General features: G+C 38.6%; 1 protein-coding gene across 8 annotated transcripts in view; it reads right to left on the reverse strand.

Annotated features, from left to right (window-relative positions):
• Positions 1–22,114, reverse strand: part of Chi (LIM domain-binding protein 2 Chi) — a 499,269-nt gene that overhangs the window by 59,975 nt on the left and 417,180 nt on the right. For 5 of the 8 annotated variants that reach the window (XM_076188486.1, XM_076188440.1, XM_076188421.1 and 2 more), the window contains one exon: positions 8,240–8,373. In XM_076188486.1, coding sequence (XP_076044601.1) covers positions 8,240–8,373 — 134 coding nt within the window. The remainder of the gene's footprint in view (positions 1–8,239; positions 8,374–22,114) is intronic. The other 3 variants (XM_076188430.1, XM_076188478.1, XM_076188458.1) reach the window with 1 other exon arrangement.

Below are 22,114 nucleotides of genomic sequence, written 5' to 3' on the forward strand. Positions count from 1 at the left end.
TGTTACATGAACTTTTTGCTGATGATGTCAAATTACTCAAGAGAGTAAGAACAGAAGATTGTAGATCGCTACAAGAGGACCTAGACAAAATATGGTAATGGAGTCAAAGATGTGATATGAACTTCAACATTAAGAAATGCAGCATAATGGAATTTGGAAAAAGCAAAAATAGAGTATCAGGTCAATATAAAATTGGAAACAAGGAAGTCAAAAAAGTCGATTCAGAAAGGGACCTGAGAGTGATTATCCCAAGTGACTTGACACCTGATAAACATGTCAATAAATTATTTGGAGAGACTTTTAACTTATTAAGCTCAATGAAAGTGGCCTTCGACTACATGGATGAAGAAATGTCAAAGAAAATAGTGGTTACACTAATAAGACCTAAACTATTGTATGCTGCAACACTATGAGCACCTAGCACAAAAAAGAACATAAACAAATTAGAAAGAATCCAAAGAGCAGCAACAAAAATGGCACCTACACTATCAAATTTGACATACGAACAAAGATTGGAGAAATTACATCTATCAACACTGGAACAAAGAAGAGAAAGTGGTGATTTGTTGACCATTTACAGAATTATGAATGGGATGGAAATTCTCAATTGAGATGACTTATCAAACTGGGACAGAAGAGAAACAAGTGGACACGAAAAGAAGCTAAAGAAGGACAGTTACAGAAGAGACCTGAAAAAGAATAGCTTTCCACATAGAGTGACTGATGTCTGGAACTAACTAAATGGAGAAACAGTGAGTGCCAAAACTAATAACAATTTTAAGAATAAACTGGATGCGGGGAGATACGAAAACGGGTCACTACAAGCATAGCTCTCATCCCGTAAAATACAACTAGGTAAATACATCAGCCCCCAAGGACTGAACTCAAATTATGAACCACATACTGACAAGTGATATGAATAACCACCCAATTTTATAAAATGCATAAAAAGCAAAACAGAGGAAACAAATACTACTCCTCTATTATCTTCAAATGTATTTTCTTCACTTTTTCACAAATATAAAGTGACCAGTGACTGCTTCCCTCCTACTATTGGCTGGTAACATAAAAACAGTTCAACACTAATATAACACAGACAACAGCCTAAAGTTTCTTCCCAGAGCAATCTATGAAAATGCCCAAGGACTGTTGCCTACCAGTATGTGGCTGCAGGTTTCAAGCTTGAGACACAAAAACAACAACTGTTATTACCATCAAGTGAGCCAAAGAGCCTGGAATGGTAATAGTAACATCATCCAGAGCCTCCTGTTGTCTTGGCCTCACCTGATCTAAAGCATCACATCTTGGAGATTGCTGCTACCCCTAACATGAGATGTATCAGCTCATCCAGAAGTACCAGAATCTTACCATCACTGGAAATGGAGATGTTCAAAATGCTGACCTGAAAGGTGCACCTCACCGAGATGACCATCAGTCACCAACAGAGAAACTCTGGCACTTCCAAAAACAAACAATAGATCCTCAACTCCAAGTAAACACAAAACCACAACCAATAATTTTTTTACCCCTGATCTCTTGCAGAAAACCCATGGCTCCAAAGTGACTAAAAACACTTACTAGGTTGGCTTATAAATCAATAACTCCATACCAAATGAAGGAATATCAGATGGTGCAAGATGTATGCAAGGTGATAAGTAAAAGAGGGGAGGTAAGAGTAGAAAAATGGCTGTGTTTTAGGGAGAAAGAGATAATGTGCAAGGATGGTATGCGAGATGAGGAGTATGGGAGGGAATAGAAGAAAGGGTAGTGAATGGTGGGATGACATGATAAAGGCAGTGGTAGCAGGGAAGAAGTGAGCATATGTGGATTGCTTGCAAGGTAGACCTAGGGAAACATATGAGAGGTAAGAGAAGAAAGGAGAAGCAAAACATATGATAAGGGAGGCAAAGAGAAAAGATGTAAAATGGAGTAGGAATACAATTAAAAATTTAAAATAAAAAGATATCTTAGAAGGAAAATTAAGAAAGTGAGGGGGTGAGTTAGGTACAGAGCAAAAGATAAAAGGTGCACATGGACAGATGGTAATAAAAGTAAAGGCAGTAAGGAGAAGACGGTTAGAGTATTTCAGAGAGTTCCCAAATGTGGAGGTGGTCATGAAGGGATTGATTGTGGCAGTGGAATGAACTAGGAAGATGACTATGATGGGAGAGTAAAATAACATAGATATAGGAAAAGACATTACAAAGAGCACTGGAAATGATGAAAATTGGTGAGGCACTTGAGTGGGATGGGTGTCATGTGGAGTGACTGACAAAGGGAGGAACAGTTATAGTGGTTTGGCTAGTGAGGTTGTTTAATGTGAGCCTAAGAGAGGGCAGTATGCCAAAGGATAGGAGGAGTGCGAGTATAGTCCTGTTTTACAAAGAAAATGAGGATAAATATGAATGTAGTAGTTTTTAGATGGATCAGTTTGAATGTCATTGGAAAAGCATATGGGAGGGGGTAAATTGAGAGGATTAGGAGAGGAACAGGAGTACCTGTTGAGGAACAGTTTATGTTTAGGAAAGGTTGAAGGAGCATGGATCACATTTTTGTGGTAATGCAGATTTGCAAGAAGCTTCTGGCAAGAAGGTGTTTTGGGTCTTTATGGACTTTGAGGAAGCTTGTGATTATGTAGACATGAAGGTGGTGTGAGAGGTACTGCTGATATATGGGATATAGGGAAAGCTTTTAAAGGTAGTCAAAAATTTTTATGTGAGTAATAGAGCTTTAGTTAGGGTTAGGAATGGTGAGAGTAGTAGTCTTCAGTGAAGGTGGGGCTTCGCTAGGGTTGTGTAATGTCATTATGGTTGTTTAATGTGTATATGGATGGGTGGTATGAAAGGTATATGTATTCCAGTTCAACCAGTTTTTGTTCATATGTTAGGTTTGCAAGTGTTGGGACCAACTTTGTCATTGCTCTTTGTATTCTTTCTAATTTTCTTATATTCTTTTTTGTACTGGGTGACCATATCAGCGCTGCATATTCCAGTTTTGGCCTTATCAGTGTTTGTAATATTTTCTTGATCATTTCTTTATCCAGGTATTTGAAGGCCACTTTTATTGATCTCCAACTATTTTATTCATATGTTTATCTGGCAACATGTCTTTGGTGATGATTACTCATAGGTCCCTTTCAGAATTTACTTTCTTTACTTCTTTTCCATCAATTTTATACTGTCCTGTTATTCTCTACTTGCTTTTTCCAAATTCAATCATACTGCAATTCTTGATGCTGAATTCTACCTCCCATCTCTTGCTCTACTCTGAGACTTTGTTCAGATCCCTCTGCAGTGAGTCACAGTCTATTTCGAAGTTTATTCTCTTTAATAATTTTGCATCATCCGCAAAACAGTTCATGTAACTTTCAATGCCTTCGTCCATGTCATTTACATATATAGCAAACATTATCGGAGCTAGTACTGATCCCTGTGGGATGCCACTACTCATTTCTTCCCATTTTGAATATTTGTCTGAGCACCACTCTCATTTTTCTTCCATGTAGGAAATCCTCCATCCAATTCAATAGTTTTCCATGTATGCCTCCAATTCTTTCCAGCTTATATAGTAATTTTCTGAGTGGTACTTAAACAAATGCCTTTTGTAGGTCCAGTAATGCACAGTCTGCCCAGCCATCCCTTTCTTGCAATATATCTATCAATCTTGAATAGAAACAAATTAGATTAGTGGTACATGATCTTCCTTGTCTGAATCCAAATTGCCTCAGGTTCAGTATATTTTTCTCCTCCAGATATTTTGTCCATCTATGATGATTCTCTCGCAAATTTTAACTATTGTACTTGTTAGGGCACTATATTGGCATTTTTCCAGTCTCCTGGTTGTTTTCCTTCTTTGAGTGAGCATTCAATTATTTTGTATATTTTTTCTGTTAGTTCGTCTATACATTCCTTCAGTATCCAGTTTGTGAAGGTGATGGACAGATGGATGGTTCAAGACTGGAGGGAAGTGGAAGGTGGGCCAGTTATTGTTTAGTGATGACACTGCTTGTGGCTGGGTAGAGTCTAAGGCAGTTTGTGAAGGTATGCAATAAGAGGAAGTTGAAAGTAAATGTGGGTAAAAGCAAGGTGATGAGATGTACATGAGTATATAAAAGGGAAGTCTTATAGGAGAGAGGTTAGACAAAGTGAACAGTTTTAAGTATCTACGGTCACCTATAGCAGGAAATGGAGGAGTGGGGATGGAGGCAAACTGTAAAGGAAGCAAGTAAATGTCTTGGGAGGAATCAAAAGTGTCATAAGAAATAGGTATCTAGGGATGGATGTGAAGTGATTTTATGAAGGGGTAATTATACCTACAGCACTGTATGGGATAAATACTTGGAAATAAAGTGAGGCAGAATGGTGGAATTTTCATGTGTTTGAGATGAAGTGTTAGGGAACTGTGGTGGGAGTATAAAGGGAGCTGATATGGTAGATGAAAGAATACTAGGATGGTTTGGGCACGTGGAAAGAATGAAGACTAGCAGAGATGGATGGAGTAAACTTGCAGGGAAGACCAAGAACAAGATGAAATGATGGAGTGAAGGAGTGAAGAGAGCTTATTAGAATGTCCTTTTTATTATTTTCATAATACCATGTCAAATTCCTACCCCATTTTACACATGCCCTCTCCTCTGCCTCCCTCACATTGCATTTTGCTCATCTCCTCTAGTACCTCTCATATGCTTCCCTACTTATACTTAATAACCAATCCTCATGTCCTTTCTTCTTCAACCAATACCTTCACCTCTTCATCTCACCAATTACTACCTCTCCTCCTCTTCCCTCCCATTTTCCTTATCCTATGTACCATCTTCACACAATCTGTCACTTCCTACTTGAAATATACACATTATTCTTCTATTCTCCCTTTAGTACTCACCACATCCCATACTTCTCTCAGCTTCTCCTGGTATTCTTTCATTTTATCCCTCTCATTGAATTTGTTTACTCTCAGCAATTTTCTACCCCCCTCCCTTCTCCTTCTTCTCCACTCCACTTTTCCTCCATTCTCAATTTCTCTTCTTCCACTCTCTCACTCTCACCTGAAAACATGAATATTCAAAATCTCTTCCAATCCTCCCTTTGGATACCACTATAGAGTCCATTAATGCCCTATCAATAGCCTATCCCTCCACCTCCATTTCCCTTTGACTGTCTTCTTAAATATGGTATCTGCTATCATCAACTCCCTAAACACATCTTTAATATCATCTCTCCACTATAATCCTTACCCAGCACCCTAAACCTCCCTATCACTCCATCTACTGGTTCACCTCCCACTCTAACATTGAGATTTCCAGCACCACTATATTTCCATTCCTCTCAAAAGTCTACATTCATTTATATTAATTCAAAAAGCCTCTTTCCTCACTACCTGGACTGATTGTACTTACAAAAACCCACACTTCCCATTCCAATATCACCCTTGCCTGCATTATCTTTGAAGACACTTCCCTCCACTCCACCATGCACTTTCCTATTTTATCACTTACAAGCAGAACCCACTCATCACTCCTGACACTTCCCACCATACTCCCAAACTCAAGATTCCAATCCCCTTCAATTTAGTTTTACAACACTAAATACATTTATATTCTTTCTCACAAAGAAATTTCTTCCCTTTTATTTTCATTTGTACCATAACTACAGACATCTAATGGCACATTTATTTCAGTTCTGGTTTGAGTCTCCCTACTGGACTCACCTATGTCATCTGAGAAATGCTAGGGTGTGGCAGTGTAGAATGAGGTGTTCAGTGTCTCCTGTGTGATGACTGCATCTGGGGTTATTTATTTCTGTGGCTAAACCTATTAGTGTTGGTACTATTGAGTGCTAGATGATAATCTTAACATATTGAGCACAGAACTATCAATCTATGTACCAAAGGCTTCTTCCTACTTAAAAGTAGGGTTACACTAGTCAATAGAATGCTTGAAGTCCAATCTTTGCATTTGTCCATTCTATAACATGTGGTTAGATGAGAGTCCAACCTGTTTAGAGATGTTCCCATAAACATGTAAAAGGAGCTACACCATACCTGACCCTTTATCCAGAATGATGAACTCTCATTGGTAGAACCTACACAATGCCAGTTTCTCAAACAAACTTTGAACACCTCGCAATCTCTAAAAATATATAATGATCTTTGCATCTCTCTTATAGCATACACGCATAAATAAGACCAAAACTTGAGTACGCAGCATCACTTTGGACACCCAGTTCCAAAAAGAATATTAAGAAACTAGAAAGATTACAAAGAGCGACAACCAAACTAGCACCGACTCTCGCCGAACTAACATATGAGCAAAGACTATACAAACTGAACCTACCAACACTGGGACAAAGAAGAGAAAGAGGAGATTTGCTGACTATCTACAGAATAATGAAAGGAATGGAAGTTTTAGACAGGAACGTCCTGTTAGTGTGGGACAATGGTAAAACGAGAAGACACGGAAAAAAACTGAAAAAAGATATAGAAAAAACTTGAAAAGAAACAGTTTCCCACACAGAGCGATTCATACATGGAACAAATTAGACAACAAAACAGTATGTGCAAACACTATACAAAATTTTAAGATAAAACTTGATGCGGAGAGATACAAAGACGGATCACCATGAGCATAGCTCCCCTCCCGTATATTACAACTAGGTAAATACATACTAGGTAGAAGACATTTGTCATCAGGATGCCTTACATACCAAAATGCCTCTTATGGATATATCTTCCCTATTAGAGCATGGATAACTTCTGTATTTCACTCCATCATGGTGACAAGTGTTGATACCAAGCAAATGGTATGAGTTTTAGTGTACAAAAATCTACCAATGTTTATATTAAAGTGGTAGTTAAACATCTGTTTGATTATTACTACAATTTACATTCCATACGATTTCTTTTCTATTTCAAGATCATTTTATACTATTGATTAATTTCTCTTATTACTGAGCAAGTTGTATATTTTTATCCAATATGTCATTAATATGAATACTGTTGACATATATCTTCAATTTTATTTTTCTTCCTTGGATCTCTTCCAAGGTATGGACTACAATATTGGGTTGGGCATCCCTAGGCTTGGATTCCAACCCAAATTCTCTAGCCTTGGACAAAATCCATCTGAGTCATAGGAATCCAATCCATCTGTTGACTAATGTAACTGTACCTTGAGAGGGAGGTAGCCAACCAAGACATGCATCTACTTCCACCCATCCCATTCCCATCCGTCACCCTTTTATCTTAGCTTCTTGTGGATGAAGGGTCACATCTGACCCACATACTACCTGGGTCAAAAGCAATACAACACATCTACAGTAGGGCCCCTCAGCTTCATTTACATTCATTAACATGTTGACCCTCTCTCTTCATCCCCTGATGCTAATGTCTGGAGGAATTTGAAAGAGTAGGGAGTTTGGTGGTCAGTCTTGGGGTGCTTGTTTTGTGATCCTACAGTGAAGCATCTAGGATCTTGTTGGAAGTTCTGGGTCTTCCAACTTTTCTCCAACTTCTCCCAGATAGCAGTGCTCCTTCAAACAAGTCACTATTTGATAGTACCATACAAACAATACCTTTTACAAATCTAGGTATGAACTTGGGCATTGCTCTCACATACCTCAAAGTAATTTATGAGAAACCCAGGACAACAGTGAGTAGAAATGGAAGATGATTTCAGTAGAGCAAAAAGTGACAGGTAATAGAGGTTATTCAAATGAAATATGAGAAACCTACATTTTTGACAAGGAAACACTGAGGAAGATGATTCAAAAAGAAATAATGGGATAAAAACTATACAAGTCATTTTGGAAAGAAAAGAAAATAATAAGTAAATAAATAAATAAACAAAAACAGCATTTACAAACCTATACAAGGTTGTGATAAGCTACAACCCAGTGCCTTAGCCTAAGACTTAAATATGCATCAACAGTTCAGAATTTATATATAAAGACAGAGACAGGTAAACTCATGACAGAAGCTGGTTTGTCAAGGATGAGGAGAGTAAGTGATAATGTGAGAAAAAGGGAGTATGCATTCACTTAGTAACATATAGCTTTTACTGCAAGCCAAGCCTGCACTGCCCAGGCTTAATTCGTTAGTTAGTTAAGTGTCCAAAGCCTCAAAATGGCTCAAATCTACAAAAAGATAAATGTTAAAAACTCAATGCCAAAAGCCTGAAAATGAAGAATTTTAATACGGAAATAAAACTAAGGAAAAAAAGGAAGAGTTTGCCCATAGGACATACCGACACCTGAGAGGCTAAGCTGAAATTGGGTCCTGGGGATCTTTTCTTGCTGCCACCTGTCGAGTTGGAGTTGGCATTCTGACCTGACTGTGACCCTTTCCGTTTGCGTCGTTTGTTAGGTGCTCGTTGGGATTCTGTGGAAAGTAAATTAATTATGTAATGGCAGTTTTCATTGAAGCTATGGTCTCAAGCAAAGTTAAATATAACACTCCTCAAGGAAGAGATCCAATCTAAAAATGGAATAAAGCAAGTACTTTTTAAAGCATTTGTAATGAACTCTATGTAAACCATGTGCCTCTTCTTATGGGGTATTGACTTCATGTAGTCAATATTTTAGAAACTTCAGAGACACCCCTATGGACAAGAGTCATGCAGTATGATTTGATGACTGGAGACTAATATTCACTCAAAATAGAATGTTGAATACTTTTTAACCTCTACCATCCCTCCTTTCTTACTACATATATGACTACTCCACCTCTTTGGCATAATTTGTCCCCAAGGATATGTGCTGATTATGAAAAAATTCAGACTAGACTTCCATCTTTATGTAATTACAATTTTCTGTATTCTAAATTATTTTGTCTATTAATGTTGCTACAACCAAGTTGAGGAAATTCAAAAACTATAACAAATTCCCACCCCTTAACCCTGATTAAAGCTATGTGGTACAGGGGTGTTCTCACAAAAGAGCATTGATATCAATACTAATGCTGTACCTACAAAGCCTTATTATTAACAACTGTTCAAATACTAAATACTCAGCAATGTGATACATGCTGTAAACACTTATAAAGCTTTTTGTCTGCTTTGGTTACTTCAGTAATATTTTTGTCATCATTAACCTTCAAATAAATAATCTAAACACTCAAACTAATACGGTTTTTGGGCTAAGAAATACAAATTAGCACTTTTGCATACTTCTGTTGTACTACAGCAGAAATGTCAACTTGAGAGAGAGAGAGTGTATTACTTAGTTGTATTTTACGGGGAGGGGAGCTATGCTTGTGGGGCCCCGTCTTCATATCTTGTTTTATCTAGACTGTTTTTAAATTCGAGTATCGTTTTTGCTCACCACATTTTCATATGACTTGTTCCAAACATCTATTACCCTGTGGGGAAAGCTGTTCTTCTTCAGGTCTCTTCTATAACTGTCTTTCTTGATTTTCTTTCTATGTTCTTTTGTATCTCTACTATCCCATTTTATTAATCCTATCTATAGTTAGTAGGGTCTTCCTTGTTTCCCCCTTTATATATTGGTACTATATTTCCTCTTTTCCAATCTTCTGGAACTTTTCCTTCTTTCAATGAACTGTTTATTAGACTATGTATTTTGTCTGTTAGTTCATTTCTGCATTCTCTCAAAATCTGGTTTGCCATTTCATCTGGTTCATGCGATTTTCTGACATTGAGATTACTCAAGTGTTTCATTATTTCATTCCTTGATACTTCGATCTCTTTCATAGGGGGAACTTTCTCCTCCCATTTATCTCTAGGTTGTATGTTCTCCCTTGTACATACATACATATACCAAGGCTTTCTTCCCCCTTACCAGGGGGGTAGCCAAAAAGGACAAGGCACAAAAACATTCCCACCCATTTCATCCCCGAAAACACTCCACACCCCATCTTAGCACCTCCTAGATGACGGGTCATCCCTGCACCCTGTCCACTGCCCTGGGTCAGAAGCAGTGTCGCAGGACACAGCACATCCACAGCAAGGCCGCTTCATTAAATCGGCGACCCCCCCCTCTCTGTCCCCCCATATAAAGGAGAGGACGGGGAGAAATCCCTTCGGGCTCCGTCAAAACTTTTTGCTCACACACACTACCTCACCCCCATTCCCCCGTCCAATCAACCTCATGCATCACAACATTTTCCATATACAACCATTCTCCATTCACCCCTGTCTTCTGTCCTCTCCCGTCCTTCCTCAACAGACATTCCCCTCTTCCCCAAAGCCCCCTTCACCCCATCCATCCATCTCATCCTAGGACGTCCCCTCATGTTCACTCCCTCCACATCTGCCTTCCATACCTCCTTTACTAGTCTTTCTTCACTCATTCTTTCCATATGTCCAAACCATCCTAATACTCTTTCATCCACCCTATCTCCCAGCTCCCTTTCCACCTCTGTTCTCCTCCTCACTTCCTCATTTCTCACTCTATCTAGCCTAGTAACCCCCATCATACTTCTCAGACACTTCATCTCAAACACATTCAAGTTCCTACTCTCTTCCTCTCTCATGTTCCATGTTTCTGCTCCATACAGTGCTGTTGGCACAATCACTCCTTCATACAGTCTCCCTTGTAAACATCAATTTAAAATGCTTATTCATAATTTCTGCCATTTCTATTTCCTCTGTGTATTCAACTTTAACTTGTTGTAGTTTCTCTAATTCTTGTTTGTTTTTCAGTTTGTTGTTTAAAAATTTGTAAAATAGTTTTGGTTGATCTTTACATTTTTCTATGACATTTTTTTCGTATTTTCTCTTTTCTTCTCTGCACACTTGTACATATTCATTTCTATAACTAGTATATATATTTTCCATTTTTCAGGTCTTTTGTCTTTTTTCCATTTTATCCAAGCTTTATCCCTTTTGCCTTTTAACTCCATACATCTTTTATTATACCAACACTTTACATATTCTTTTTCTTGCTTTTGTCTTGGAACATAGTTTTCCACTTGTTCTTTATAAATTTTTGTCAAAATATTCCATTTCTCTTCTACTGTTGTTCCCTCTTTTTGTATTCTTTCCCAGTCAGCTTTTTGAAAGAATTCTTTTTATCAAAATTTTTTTCATACATCAATCTTCCCTTCCTACATTATTATTTTTTTTTTTCATGTACTTTTCCTCATTTAGTTACAGTTCAATCAATATGTGGTCACTTTTACTTATTGGTGTCCATTATTTCAGGTTCTGATGTGATTATTAGATCCAGTCTCGATGGTTCTTCCTCATTTCTATACCTAGTATTCTCTTGTATCCATTGCATCATTGTATGTTCTATAATCATATCAAGTAGTACATTTCCCCATAGGTCATCTCCACCTTTCACTGTCATCTCTTCCCAGCAGATTTCTTTACAATTAAAGTCACCCATTATAACTATTCTTTCTCCATCTTCCATTATCTTATCTAGTGTTATCCTTGTGTCTTCTAACATATTTTTGTGTTCTCTCTCTTCCCACAAAGTTGTTTTAGGAGGCACATAATTTACTACAAACTTCCTGCTCTTCCAATCCTTGTCCTCCACTTCCATCATAATCATCTCTACTCTATTCTTTCCATATGTGACAATATGTGACATTCCTCACCTCTATATCCTTCTTAGTCAGGAACATAACTCCACCTCCTTGTTTTACCGGTTTCTAATCCAATAATCATATGCACCATGTCCTACACTGTTGGGTGGTAGTGGACCTTTAAATTTTGTCTCTACAATTCCCATTATGTCTGGTTCTTTTTCCTTCAGGTAATCATTCAGTTCGTTCAAGCCTGTTATTAAGCCATCTATATTTGTGTAACACACTTTTAATTTTCTGCTACTTCCATTGTGTTTTGTTTTTCTCTGCTATGAACCATTTCCTCACTTTCATATCCACTACTCTCCAATAGAATTTCTCTTTTTCTGACTGTTCTTTTCTCGTTTATTTCCTTAGCTTATAATCTTTTTGTTTTCTCCTCCTCTCTTTCCTCTTTATTCATTTATCTTTTTCTCCATACCTATTTATATTGATCACTGTCTGCTAGTTTCCCTGTTTTTGTAAATCTCTAATGTTGTTTGTGACCTGAATTTAACCTTAATTGGTCTGGTCTGGTCTTATCTGTATTGTCTTTCCCTAGTCTATATATTTCTTCTATTTCTTTCCCTGTTTCTGGTTCATCTTCTTGAACTACTTCTAATATCTTATTTACTTTTTCCTTTTCTTCCTTTATTCGTAGTCCTATTTAAATTATACTTCTCTTCCATCCCTAATATAATTATACATTTCTTTTTATCCGCAAAGTCTCTTTACTATATTCTCCTTCTCCCTCATCACTTTGATAACTGTGTCCTTAGTTTGTTCTTTCATCTGCTGTTCCATTATACCTCTAAATTCTATTTTTATTGTTCTCTTGTACTTTTTTCCAACCACTTACCTCTTTTGCTATGAACTCTTTATTCTCTTTATTACTCCATTTCAATTCCTCATTCTCATCCTTTACTCATCCTTAACTGTTTTTTTTCTTCTTCTATTTCTTTAGTTAGGTTTTGATTCTCCTTCTTTAGTTCTTCAATTTTATCAACTCTTTGAGTAATCAACTTTAATTTAACCTAACTTCCCAATTTTCATTCATTTCTATTAGTGTCTCCTCTAAATTTACTAGTCGGGGGAGGTTGTCATTTCCTCCTTAATTAAATCCATGGAAATAGTTATCTTCACCTTCCATTGCACTGCTCTTATCTATATTTCTAATTTTTACATTTTTACTAATCTCTTCGACTTCACCACTGTTGTCTGGCCGTCTTTTGTTGACATGCCATCTGACTTCCTGGACCCAATCTTCCCCTTCTTCATTTCCTTCCATTTTCCTCAGTAATCCCTCCCCTTCCCCTTTTTCTTCACCTTCCCACTACACCACAAGCTTTCCCTTTCCCTAATAATACTTCCTTGTCATTGTGATCCTCGAAATTTGTTGATATCACCAGAGTCCAAACTTCGTTGTGTATTTACCTAGTTGTATTATACGGGAAGGGAGCTATGCTCGTGGTGACCCATCTTTGTATCTTTCAGCATCAAGTTTATTCTTAAAATCATGAATAGTATTTGCACACACTGTTTTTTCATCTAAGTTATTCCATATATCCAGCACTCTGTGTGGGAAGCTATTCTTTTTCCTATCTCTTCTATAGTTGTCCTTTTTTGAGTTTCTTTTCATGACCTCTTGTTTTTCCATTGTCATTTTTTAGTAAATATTTTCTGTCAAGGATTTCCATTCCTTTCATGATTCTATACTGTATATAGTCAGTAGATCACCTCTTTCTCTTCTTTGCTCTAGTGCTCCAGAGTTCTAGCACAAACCCAGCAAGAAGTATGCCTTCCCCAACCTCCACCTCAAGGTCCATACTTGGTCTTATGAAGAGACTCAGAAACCTGCTCCTTTCCTTCAGACCTATCTTCAAACACATCCACCCACAAAGACAGTACAATATCTATTGTCACATAGCAGCCAAAACCTTGAAATATAATGAAAACTACCAAATAATGCACAGCAGGAAGGGCACAACCAAAAAGGCAGTTATTTTCAGCCATTCCAGATCACTAAGTCTAGCATGTAGATGGACTGATGGAAAGACTGATCTCAAAGAACCATAACAAAACTGCCAATCTCCCCTAACCAATATGGTTTCATGGAGGGCCACTCCACCAGAACATCTCATACAAATATCACTTAATGGCTATTGAATGGATTTAACAAGAGAACCCAACCAGAAAAAAATATTTTGACATAAATGTGGCATTTGAAGTCTAGATACACATATTAAAAAAGAGTATATACATATATATGCACAAAATCATTTAGGCAAATAACCACAATGACAAGAAATGACTTCCTTCGCAACTGGAAGAGTGCAAACCCCAAAACGCCCATGTACCTGATACCATAATACTGTAAAATGAAGTCCTCCTCACCTGCACTATTTAACCTTTCCACATGTGATCTCCCCACATCAAATACAGAGCACCCTGAAATGTTCACCTATGCAGATCTATATCAAAAGGCTTCTACCCCTTTACATGGTAGATGGCTAGCCAAGACATGCACCCACCCACCCATCAATCATCCTCTTATTGTCTTAGCTCCTTGTGGATAAAGGGTCATCCCTGTCCCCTGGCCACTGCCTGCGGCAGAAGTAATGAAGCAAGACACAGCAGCACATCCACAGCTGGGCCCCTTCCACTGCTTCATTTACATTGTGAGCCTCCCTCCTCATCCCCTTGTGCAGAAATTGAGAAGACAGGTAGAAAGTCCTTCTGGTCATGTCAATTTATTTTTCATTTACAACCATAAGGTGATCAAATAATAATATCCCAGCCCAGTAACTACAAATCAACTGTTAAAATGACCAAGACAAAACAATGGAAACATCCTTCAGAAATTATCTGTGTATCTACTCACCCCAGACAACCATGAATTAAAGAAGCATCCAACACTGAAACTGATGGAAGATGTAAACTTCTAGAATGGATGAAAAGCTTCCTCAAGGGGAGATGCATGAAGGCAGTAGTGAAGGATAAGATGTCATGATGTAAGGTAGTAACTAGCAGAGCTCCACAAGGATCAGTACTAGTTCCTCTATGTTCTTTATCTATGCATCTGACATGATAGAAGGTATAACAAGCTATACAAATATGTTTGCGGATGATGCAAAGATGTAAATGTCAAGAGATGAGGACAATAGGGTGTTGTAAAAAGATGCATTTATCTGGAGCATCAATGACTTACTCTATGGGAAGAGAAGAAATTATGAAGGTATATAAGGAGAAAAATTTAAGAGTGTGAATAAAAAATCCTGGAAAGCATATCAGTAAAAATGTGGGAGAGACATACATGTCTACTGAGAAACATACAGGTGTCCTTTCAATATATGGATGAAAAAATGAAGATCATAGGGAACTTGATCCATCCAAAACAGGGCTATGCAGTAATGGTATGGTCTCCACACAAGTGAAAGTTATAATTAAGATAAAGAGAAAACAAAAAGCAGCAACTAAGACAGTTTCCCAGCATTTGAGGTAAATTGTACCAAGAAGCTGGAAGCACTAGACATGCAAACCTTAAAGGATTGAAGAGAAAGAGAGGACCTGATGATGATATTCATAGAATAGATAGTGACGGAGAGGGTGCCCTCCAATCTTGGAGTGGAGGGCATAAAAAATTGATGGTCACAACCTAAAAAAGACCACTTGTCTGAAAGATGTGACAAAATAATCTCCCATACCGATGTGTAAACTGGAATACCAAGGGCATTACTTCTTAACCTGTACCAACTTCAGTAACCCCTATTTTTAGGTCTAGGAAGTCTAACATCCCCCTCATATCTGGTTATAAAGACTACAGCTGCCACATTACTGCAAGGAGCAGGATTCTCTAGCACCCCATAAGATTTATTTTGGCACCACAGTTAAAAACATTGGCTACTGGGAAGATATTACATGGGTTGGAAGCATACATGATTTCAAAGCAAGATATGATAACTGAAGACCGAGACAGGGCCTTATAAGCATATCTCACAACATACTACAACTAGATAAATAAATACACTATATATCAAGAGCTTTTCCACTTTATAAGGGAGGTAGCAAAGTCAAAGGCATGTACCTACTCCTTCCCATTCCACTCCCATCCACCACCCTTTCCCCTCTCTCATCTTAGCTCCTCATGGATGATTGGTCATTCCTGTAATCATGTCCACTGCCAAGAGTCAGAAGTAATGTAGCAAGACACAGCACATCCACAGTTAGGCCACTTCACTAAATCAGTGACATCCTTCATCCCTCTCCATGTGCTTATGCAGAAAAGAAGAAGACTGGGAGCAATCCCTTTGGGCTGCATCAAAATGTCATTCACATATAAGTACCCCCTAACCTCCCATCCCCTGCCCCTCCCTTCCTTACATAACAGTATCATATATACACACTGATAGCTAAGCAAACACTCTAAGTTTGACCCTCAAACTACATACAATTTGACTCCTCCAGATATTAACCCAACTGAGAAATACCTCTCAAGATAAACAAGAACAACATTGGCACCACGGCATTCATGCCACCACCTTGTACTGAAACTGTAACTACACAGAATTGGCCTGGCCAGATTCAAATTACAATTGATAAAATCATCATACAGAACACAAAGAATGCTTCATCCTAAACCATGGAGTACATTTTGAATGTATTATACTTCTCATCATTAAAGGAAGAAGTGACAATTGCAGTGTTCAGATTAAAACTTTCCCCCCATCACACTCCCAAACTCAAAATTGCCCCTCCCCCCTTTCAACTTAATTTCATCTAGTGCTAACACATCCATCTTCCTTCTAAAAACAAACTGCACATCTCTTCCTTTTTTCTCTCAAGTATACAACAGCCACACACATTTAATGACCCAATTATTTGGGTTCTGGTTGGGACCCAGACCCTGTTATACCTGGACTTTTCATAGGAGGAACATGCAGTATAAGATCCCTAATCCCATCACTTCATCTCACTAGTTGCCTTTTACAGCACACACAAGTTATATGGTAATGGAATTATTTTCCCTCCACCACAGGGGAATCAAGAGGAGGTTGATTCACAGAGGTGGTGAAGGTTTAAGGGAACAGCATAGAGAAGGGACAGCTGGAATACAAACTTATCATCCTTCCTCTTTGAATGGAAATATATAACTCTTAACCCATGCAGTCCGACAGGCCTTAAACAGGACTGTGTCGCAAAAGTCCGACAGTCCTTAAATGAGACAGCTACTTTGACCACTAATAAAAACTGCGCTAGCATTGGTATCGCTGCCATATTTGGTCATGAGGTAGGCCTATGGTGGCACTGTTGACCGGCAACAAGCAGACTGGTCCTCGGCTCCAGCCAGCCAGTGTTCCGCCAACTTCTGTGAGACATGTGTGCGTCAAGTGTCACGGCGAGAATTATTTAAGTATTTACCTATTTGTGTAACTATTATTTACAACTATGGCTCCTGGTGCTAAGAAGAAGCTAAAGTTTAGTGATAAATGTGATAGCCAAGGTGGGAGGAGACGCACAGTGCACAGGTTAGATGTAGACCCCGCCCCCGCTATTGTGACTACATCACCCACGCCTTGTACATCATCCAGGCGTGGTGCAACCACAGCTGCAGCATCTGGTGGTGACTGGAAACATGCCAGGGTGTCAAAAACGGCACTAACAACCCCTGTTGTTAGTGCACGTGGCCGGCCAAAGCAGGGTTCCGTGACACAAAGCCTCTCCACCCATGCGCGACCACCACCATTTATTTGGGACCACCTCCACCACAACCACCACCCGGTCTACATCTGCAGCTGCTTCTGTGCCCTCTGACCGTTCTATTGTTACTACAGGAGTTCCTACGCCTCATTCTTTTTATACGCTGCACCCGTGCCAGAGAGGCGGAGAGTTGCTGCTACCACAATTTTCTCCAACTATCGGTTATTTATCTGAGACAACTATGGTGAGTAGAGCAATAAAAACTTGTAGGATGATGCATTATCATGTCTACTAATAGAATTTTTTCCAGAGTAATTTGTAAGAGTTTATTTTTTTATGATAAATGCGGTACTAGGGGGTTGTGAATTTTGAGGCCTTTGGCCCAGGCGGGTTAAACACTCTGGTCCACAATGGCACCCAAAAACAGTGCCTGCATGCTACCATGCAGTCAAAACCCAAGTACAGTAACTGCTTGTGCAGAGGTTAGCATACATGAAAATATTGTTCTTTGAGAGATTCCATTGTACATTCTTTTTGTTCCTGAAATTTGGTTATTTTGGGTTGCTCTGCACTATCTACCTATTGTGAAGCTGGGTATTTCTTTTCATTGTTGTGAATATCCATCTTTATCATCTTTTTTTTTATATAATTATGACTAAGGACATTTTCAAATGCCTTGTTTGTCTACAGATACCATAACTATTCTTTAAGGAGTTTTCTTGTTGAATCCCTCCAGTACTTTTTGGGTGATGTTTGTGAGCAGTGTGCTTGTACAGTGGCCATCTCTTAATCCATAATGGTTAGGGTGAGTAGTTGAGTTGCAATTCTTTCATCTAATAATCTTTCTATTAGCTTAAATATGATGGATAGTAACAAGATTGCTCTGTAGGCTACAGTTTTTATGTACCGTAGTTTAATTTCAATATAGGTATTATTATTATCATTCCCCCCCCAAAAAATAGCTGGAATTCTAGTATGCAACAGGGAGTGATTGAAGAGAGCAGTTATGGCTTTTATTGCACTTGGACTGGTGTGTTAGATGAAGGCCCAGAGCTTAGATGGGCCTTCACCTTGGGAATTTTTCAATTCATTTATTGGCCCTTCTTGATCTTCATTGGTGAAGAGGAGGCATCTATGTCTGGCTTGATTTTTTTTTCCTATTGTCCAATTTCTGGAGTACTGTCTTTGAAATTTATTTTCGAAAAGTATTTGTTGAAGTTTTTTGCATTGTTTTGGTGATTGTATTCATTCTTGGGTAGCTCCAACAACTTCGAGAGAGGGGTGTGTGTGGGATCTAATTTTGAGATTTTGATGATTTTTAAGGCTTTTCATAAATTTTTGTTACCTGCTTTTCCATATACTGCATTTGTCTGGTTTTTACAGCTTTCTTTCTGCTTGTTCTTTATTTGGTGCCTTTCTTTAACTAATGTAGTTGTTCTTTATCTTGTTCTGTTAGATCTTTTTTTCATTTTAGTTTATTTCTCCTTTTTCCATGGTGGCTATATCATGCATGTACTTTTGGTTGTATTTTTTTTTTCTGGAGTTTCTCATAATGTGTCTTTGGCTATCTCACTGATCACTACTATTTCATCCACTGGATAGGAACTGGTCTATGTCAAAGTTCTCCACTTTTTCCTCTATATCCCCTTTGTATTTTTGCTAATTTGCTTCAGTGTAGCTCATGCATATACTCTAGTATGCAGGTTGTACTTTCCATTCCAGTTCTATAGTAACCTCAATTTGGAATTGGTTTAATGGGAAGTTTTCCATGCTGTTTGTGTTTCTTGGATTGGGTGAACAAACTGTTATGTCCAGGGTAGTTGCTATATGTTGAGGAGTTTGCCTAGTGGAGTGGATGATGGATTTTATTTGGTTTCTTTAATTATATAGCAGTGAAGAAGTGAAAATGGAAGAAGGAATGGCCAGGAGAATGAATATAAGAACTACAATTTGGAGGAGAGAAGTGGCATACATTCCTCCATAACCAATGAACAAGACCACAAAAAATTAAAAAGAAACATAGCCAAACAACTGGAAAAAGGTTAAAAAGGCCAGAAGATAGCTCAAATTGGCATCTTTTATTGTGAATATGCAATATGGGAGGAATGGGAGACAGATAGAAATGAGGAATCCTGGTGTAATATACTGATCATAGCAATAACACAATCCAATGGGTTATGAAACCAACAGGCTGTAGAGGCAAAGATACACCAGGAAGACTGGATTTTATTTTAACTAAAGAATCTTAGTACATACATACATATACCAGGGCTTTTCCCCCTTACAAGGGAGGTAGCCAAAAAACAAAGGCATAAAAACCATTCCCACCCATTCCATCTCTAAATACACTCCACTCCTCTCCACCCTCTACCTTCCCTTCTATCTTGCCGCCTCCTGGATGACAGGTCATCCCTGCATCCTGTCCACTGCCCTGGGTCAGAGGCAGTGTCACAAGACACAGCACATCCACAGCAAGGCTGCTTCATTAAATCAGCAACCCCCCTCTCCATCTCCCCATGCAGAGAAGGAGAAGATGGGGAGAAATCCCTTGGGGCTGTGTCAAGTTTTTCTCACACATACTACCTCACCCCCCCATCCCCCACCCATTCCACCTTATGCAACACAACATCCATATACAGTGAGACCTCTCATTAACGGACATTAATTAGCTGTGTTTACGGTGTTTTCGGTGTTTTTAGTGCTGTTGTTTAGTGCGTGCAATCACTATGCAACCCAAAAAAACACTCCAAAACACCGAAAACACAACGAAAAACCACAAACACAGCTAATTAATGTCCGTTAATAAGAGGTCTCACTGTACAACCATTCTCCATTCACCCCTGTCTTCTGTCCTCTCCCATCCTTCCTCAACAGACATTCCGCTCTTCCCCAAAGCCCCTTAAACCCCATCCATCCATCTCATCCTAGGTTATCCCCTCATTTTCACTCCTTTCACATCTGCCTTCCATACCTTTTTCACTAGTCTTTCTTCACTCATTCTTTCCATCTGTCCAAACCATCCCAATACTCTTTCATCCATCCTATCTCCCAACTCCCTTACCACACCCATTCTCCTCCTCACTTCCTCTTTTCTCACTCTATCCAGCCTAGTAACCCCTATCATACTTCTCAGACACCTCATCTCAAACACAAACACCTTCTCTCTTCTTCTCTTATGTTCCATGTTTCTGCCCCATACAGTGCTGTTGGCACACTCACTCCTTCATATAACCTCCTCTTAGCATCTACTCACAAATGTCTATTTTTCATTACACTTTTTAATCCACCAAGGCATTTACTTGCTTCTCTCAAACTACTCTCTACCTCCACCTTCACAGCCACATTTGCACCCAAGTATCTAAAACTAACCACTTCCTCCAGTCTCTCTCCCTTAATACTCATTTCCAGTCTGCTGCCACTTGCACCCCTTATACATCTCACCTTACTTTTACCCACATTTATCTTCAACTTCCTTTCACACACTCTCCCAAACTCTGTCATTAACTTCCTCAATCACTCCTCTGATCCTACTACAAGCACAATGTCGCCTGCAAACAACAGCTGGCTCACCTCCCACTTTTCTCCATTTTCTTTAAACATCTCCAATCCCTGACCCACCACCCTTGCATTTACCTCTCGCACCACCCCATTCATGTATAAGTTGAACTGCCAGGGTGACATAACACAACCCTGACGAAGTCCTACCTTTACCTCAAACCACTCACTCTTTCCATTTCTAATCCTGACACATGCTCTACTACTCTCGTAAAAACTCTTGACAGCTCCTAAAAGCTTTCCTCCTATCCCATATATCCACAAAACCTCCCACAGTGCCTTCCTGTCTACCCTGTCATAAGCCTTTTCCAGATCCATAAAGACCAAAAAATATCCTTACCTTTTCCTATAGCTTTCTCACATACTGTATCTGTCTTACCACAAAAATCTGATCTACGCAACCTCTACCTGTCCTAAATCCACACTGTTCCTCACCAATTACTCCCTCAGTTCCTCCCCTAATCCTCTCAATCAAGCTCCTTCCATAAGGCTATGATGGAAGTTGGGAAGACAGAAATAGGAGAAAAAGTATACAAATCAAATTATGCACAGGAAAACCTTGTTGAACTGAAAAAATATCTCAAATAGACTGGAGTTCAATGAAACTGGAAGAACTGGGATTTCTTCACAAAAATTTACAACACAGGAATGGAAAAGTATGTGTATACAGAAGATGAGTGGGAGACAATGTATGTATATATATATATATATATATATATATATATGTATATATATGTACATATATACATAGGGAATCTTTAGTTTACGATGATCTAAACTTCTGCAGTTTTCAGGTTACAACAATGGCAGTGTTTGTACATTCCCCTTTGATGATGCTAATACTTTTTCTTATAATTCAAATTTCTATATGGCAAGCACAGATGAGGAATACATCTTCATGTGATGATAGACTGGGGAAGTGCAAATTTGGATTAATATATTTATATATATAAAATTGGGGGGGGGGGGGTTACCCTTCATTAGGGCTCCAAAGCATCAGTCTTCTGATGGCAGTGCAATGAAGAAAAGAGTAATCACAATGGAAGGTTCGTTCTTACTTAAGCTGGTTTTGACATTTGCCAAAAATCTGTATACAACATTGTGTTGGAATGCAATTCCATCATGACTTGAGGAACCCCTGCATTTACCTAATTGTATTTTATGGGAAGGGAAGCTATGCTCATGGTGTCCCGTCTTCACATCTCATTTTATCTGGTCTGTTTTCAAATTCATGTATTGTTTTTGCACATACCACCTTTTCGTCTAACTTGCTCCAAATGTCTATTATCCTGTGGGGAAAGCTATTCTTTTTCAGGTCTCTTCTATAATTGTCTTTCTT

The sequence above is a fragment of the Oratosquilla oratoria genome, chromosome 1 (genome assembly GCF_046742065.1).
Source record: "Oratosquilla oratoria isolate Oo_2021 chromosome 1, ASM4674206v1, whole genome shotgun sequence".
Taxonomy (NCBI): Eukaryota; Metazoa; Arthropoda; class Malacostraca; order Stomatopoda; family Squillidae; genus Oratosquilla; species Oratosquilla oratoria.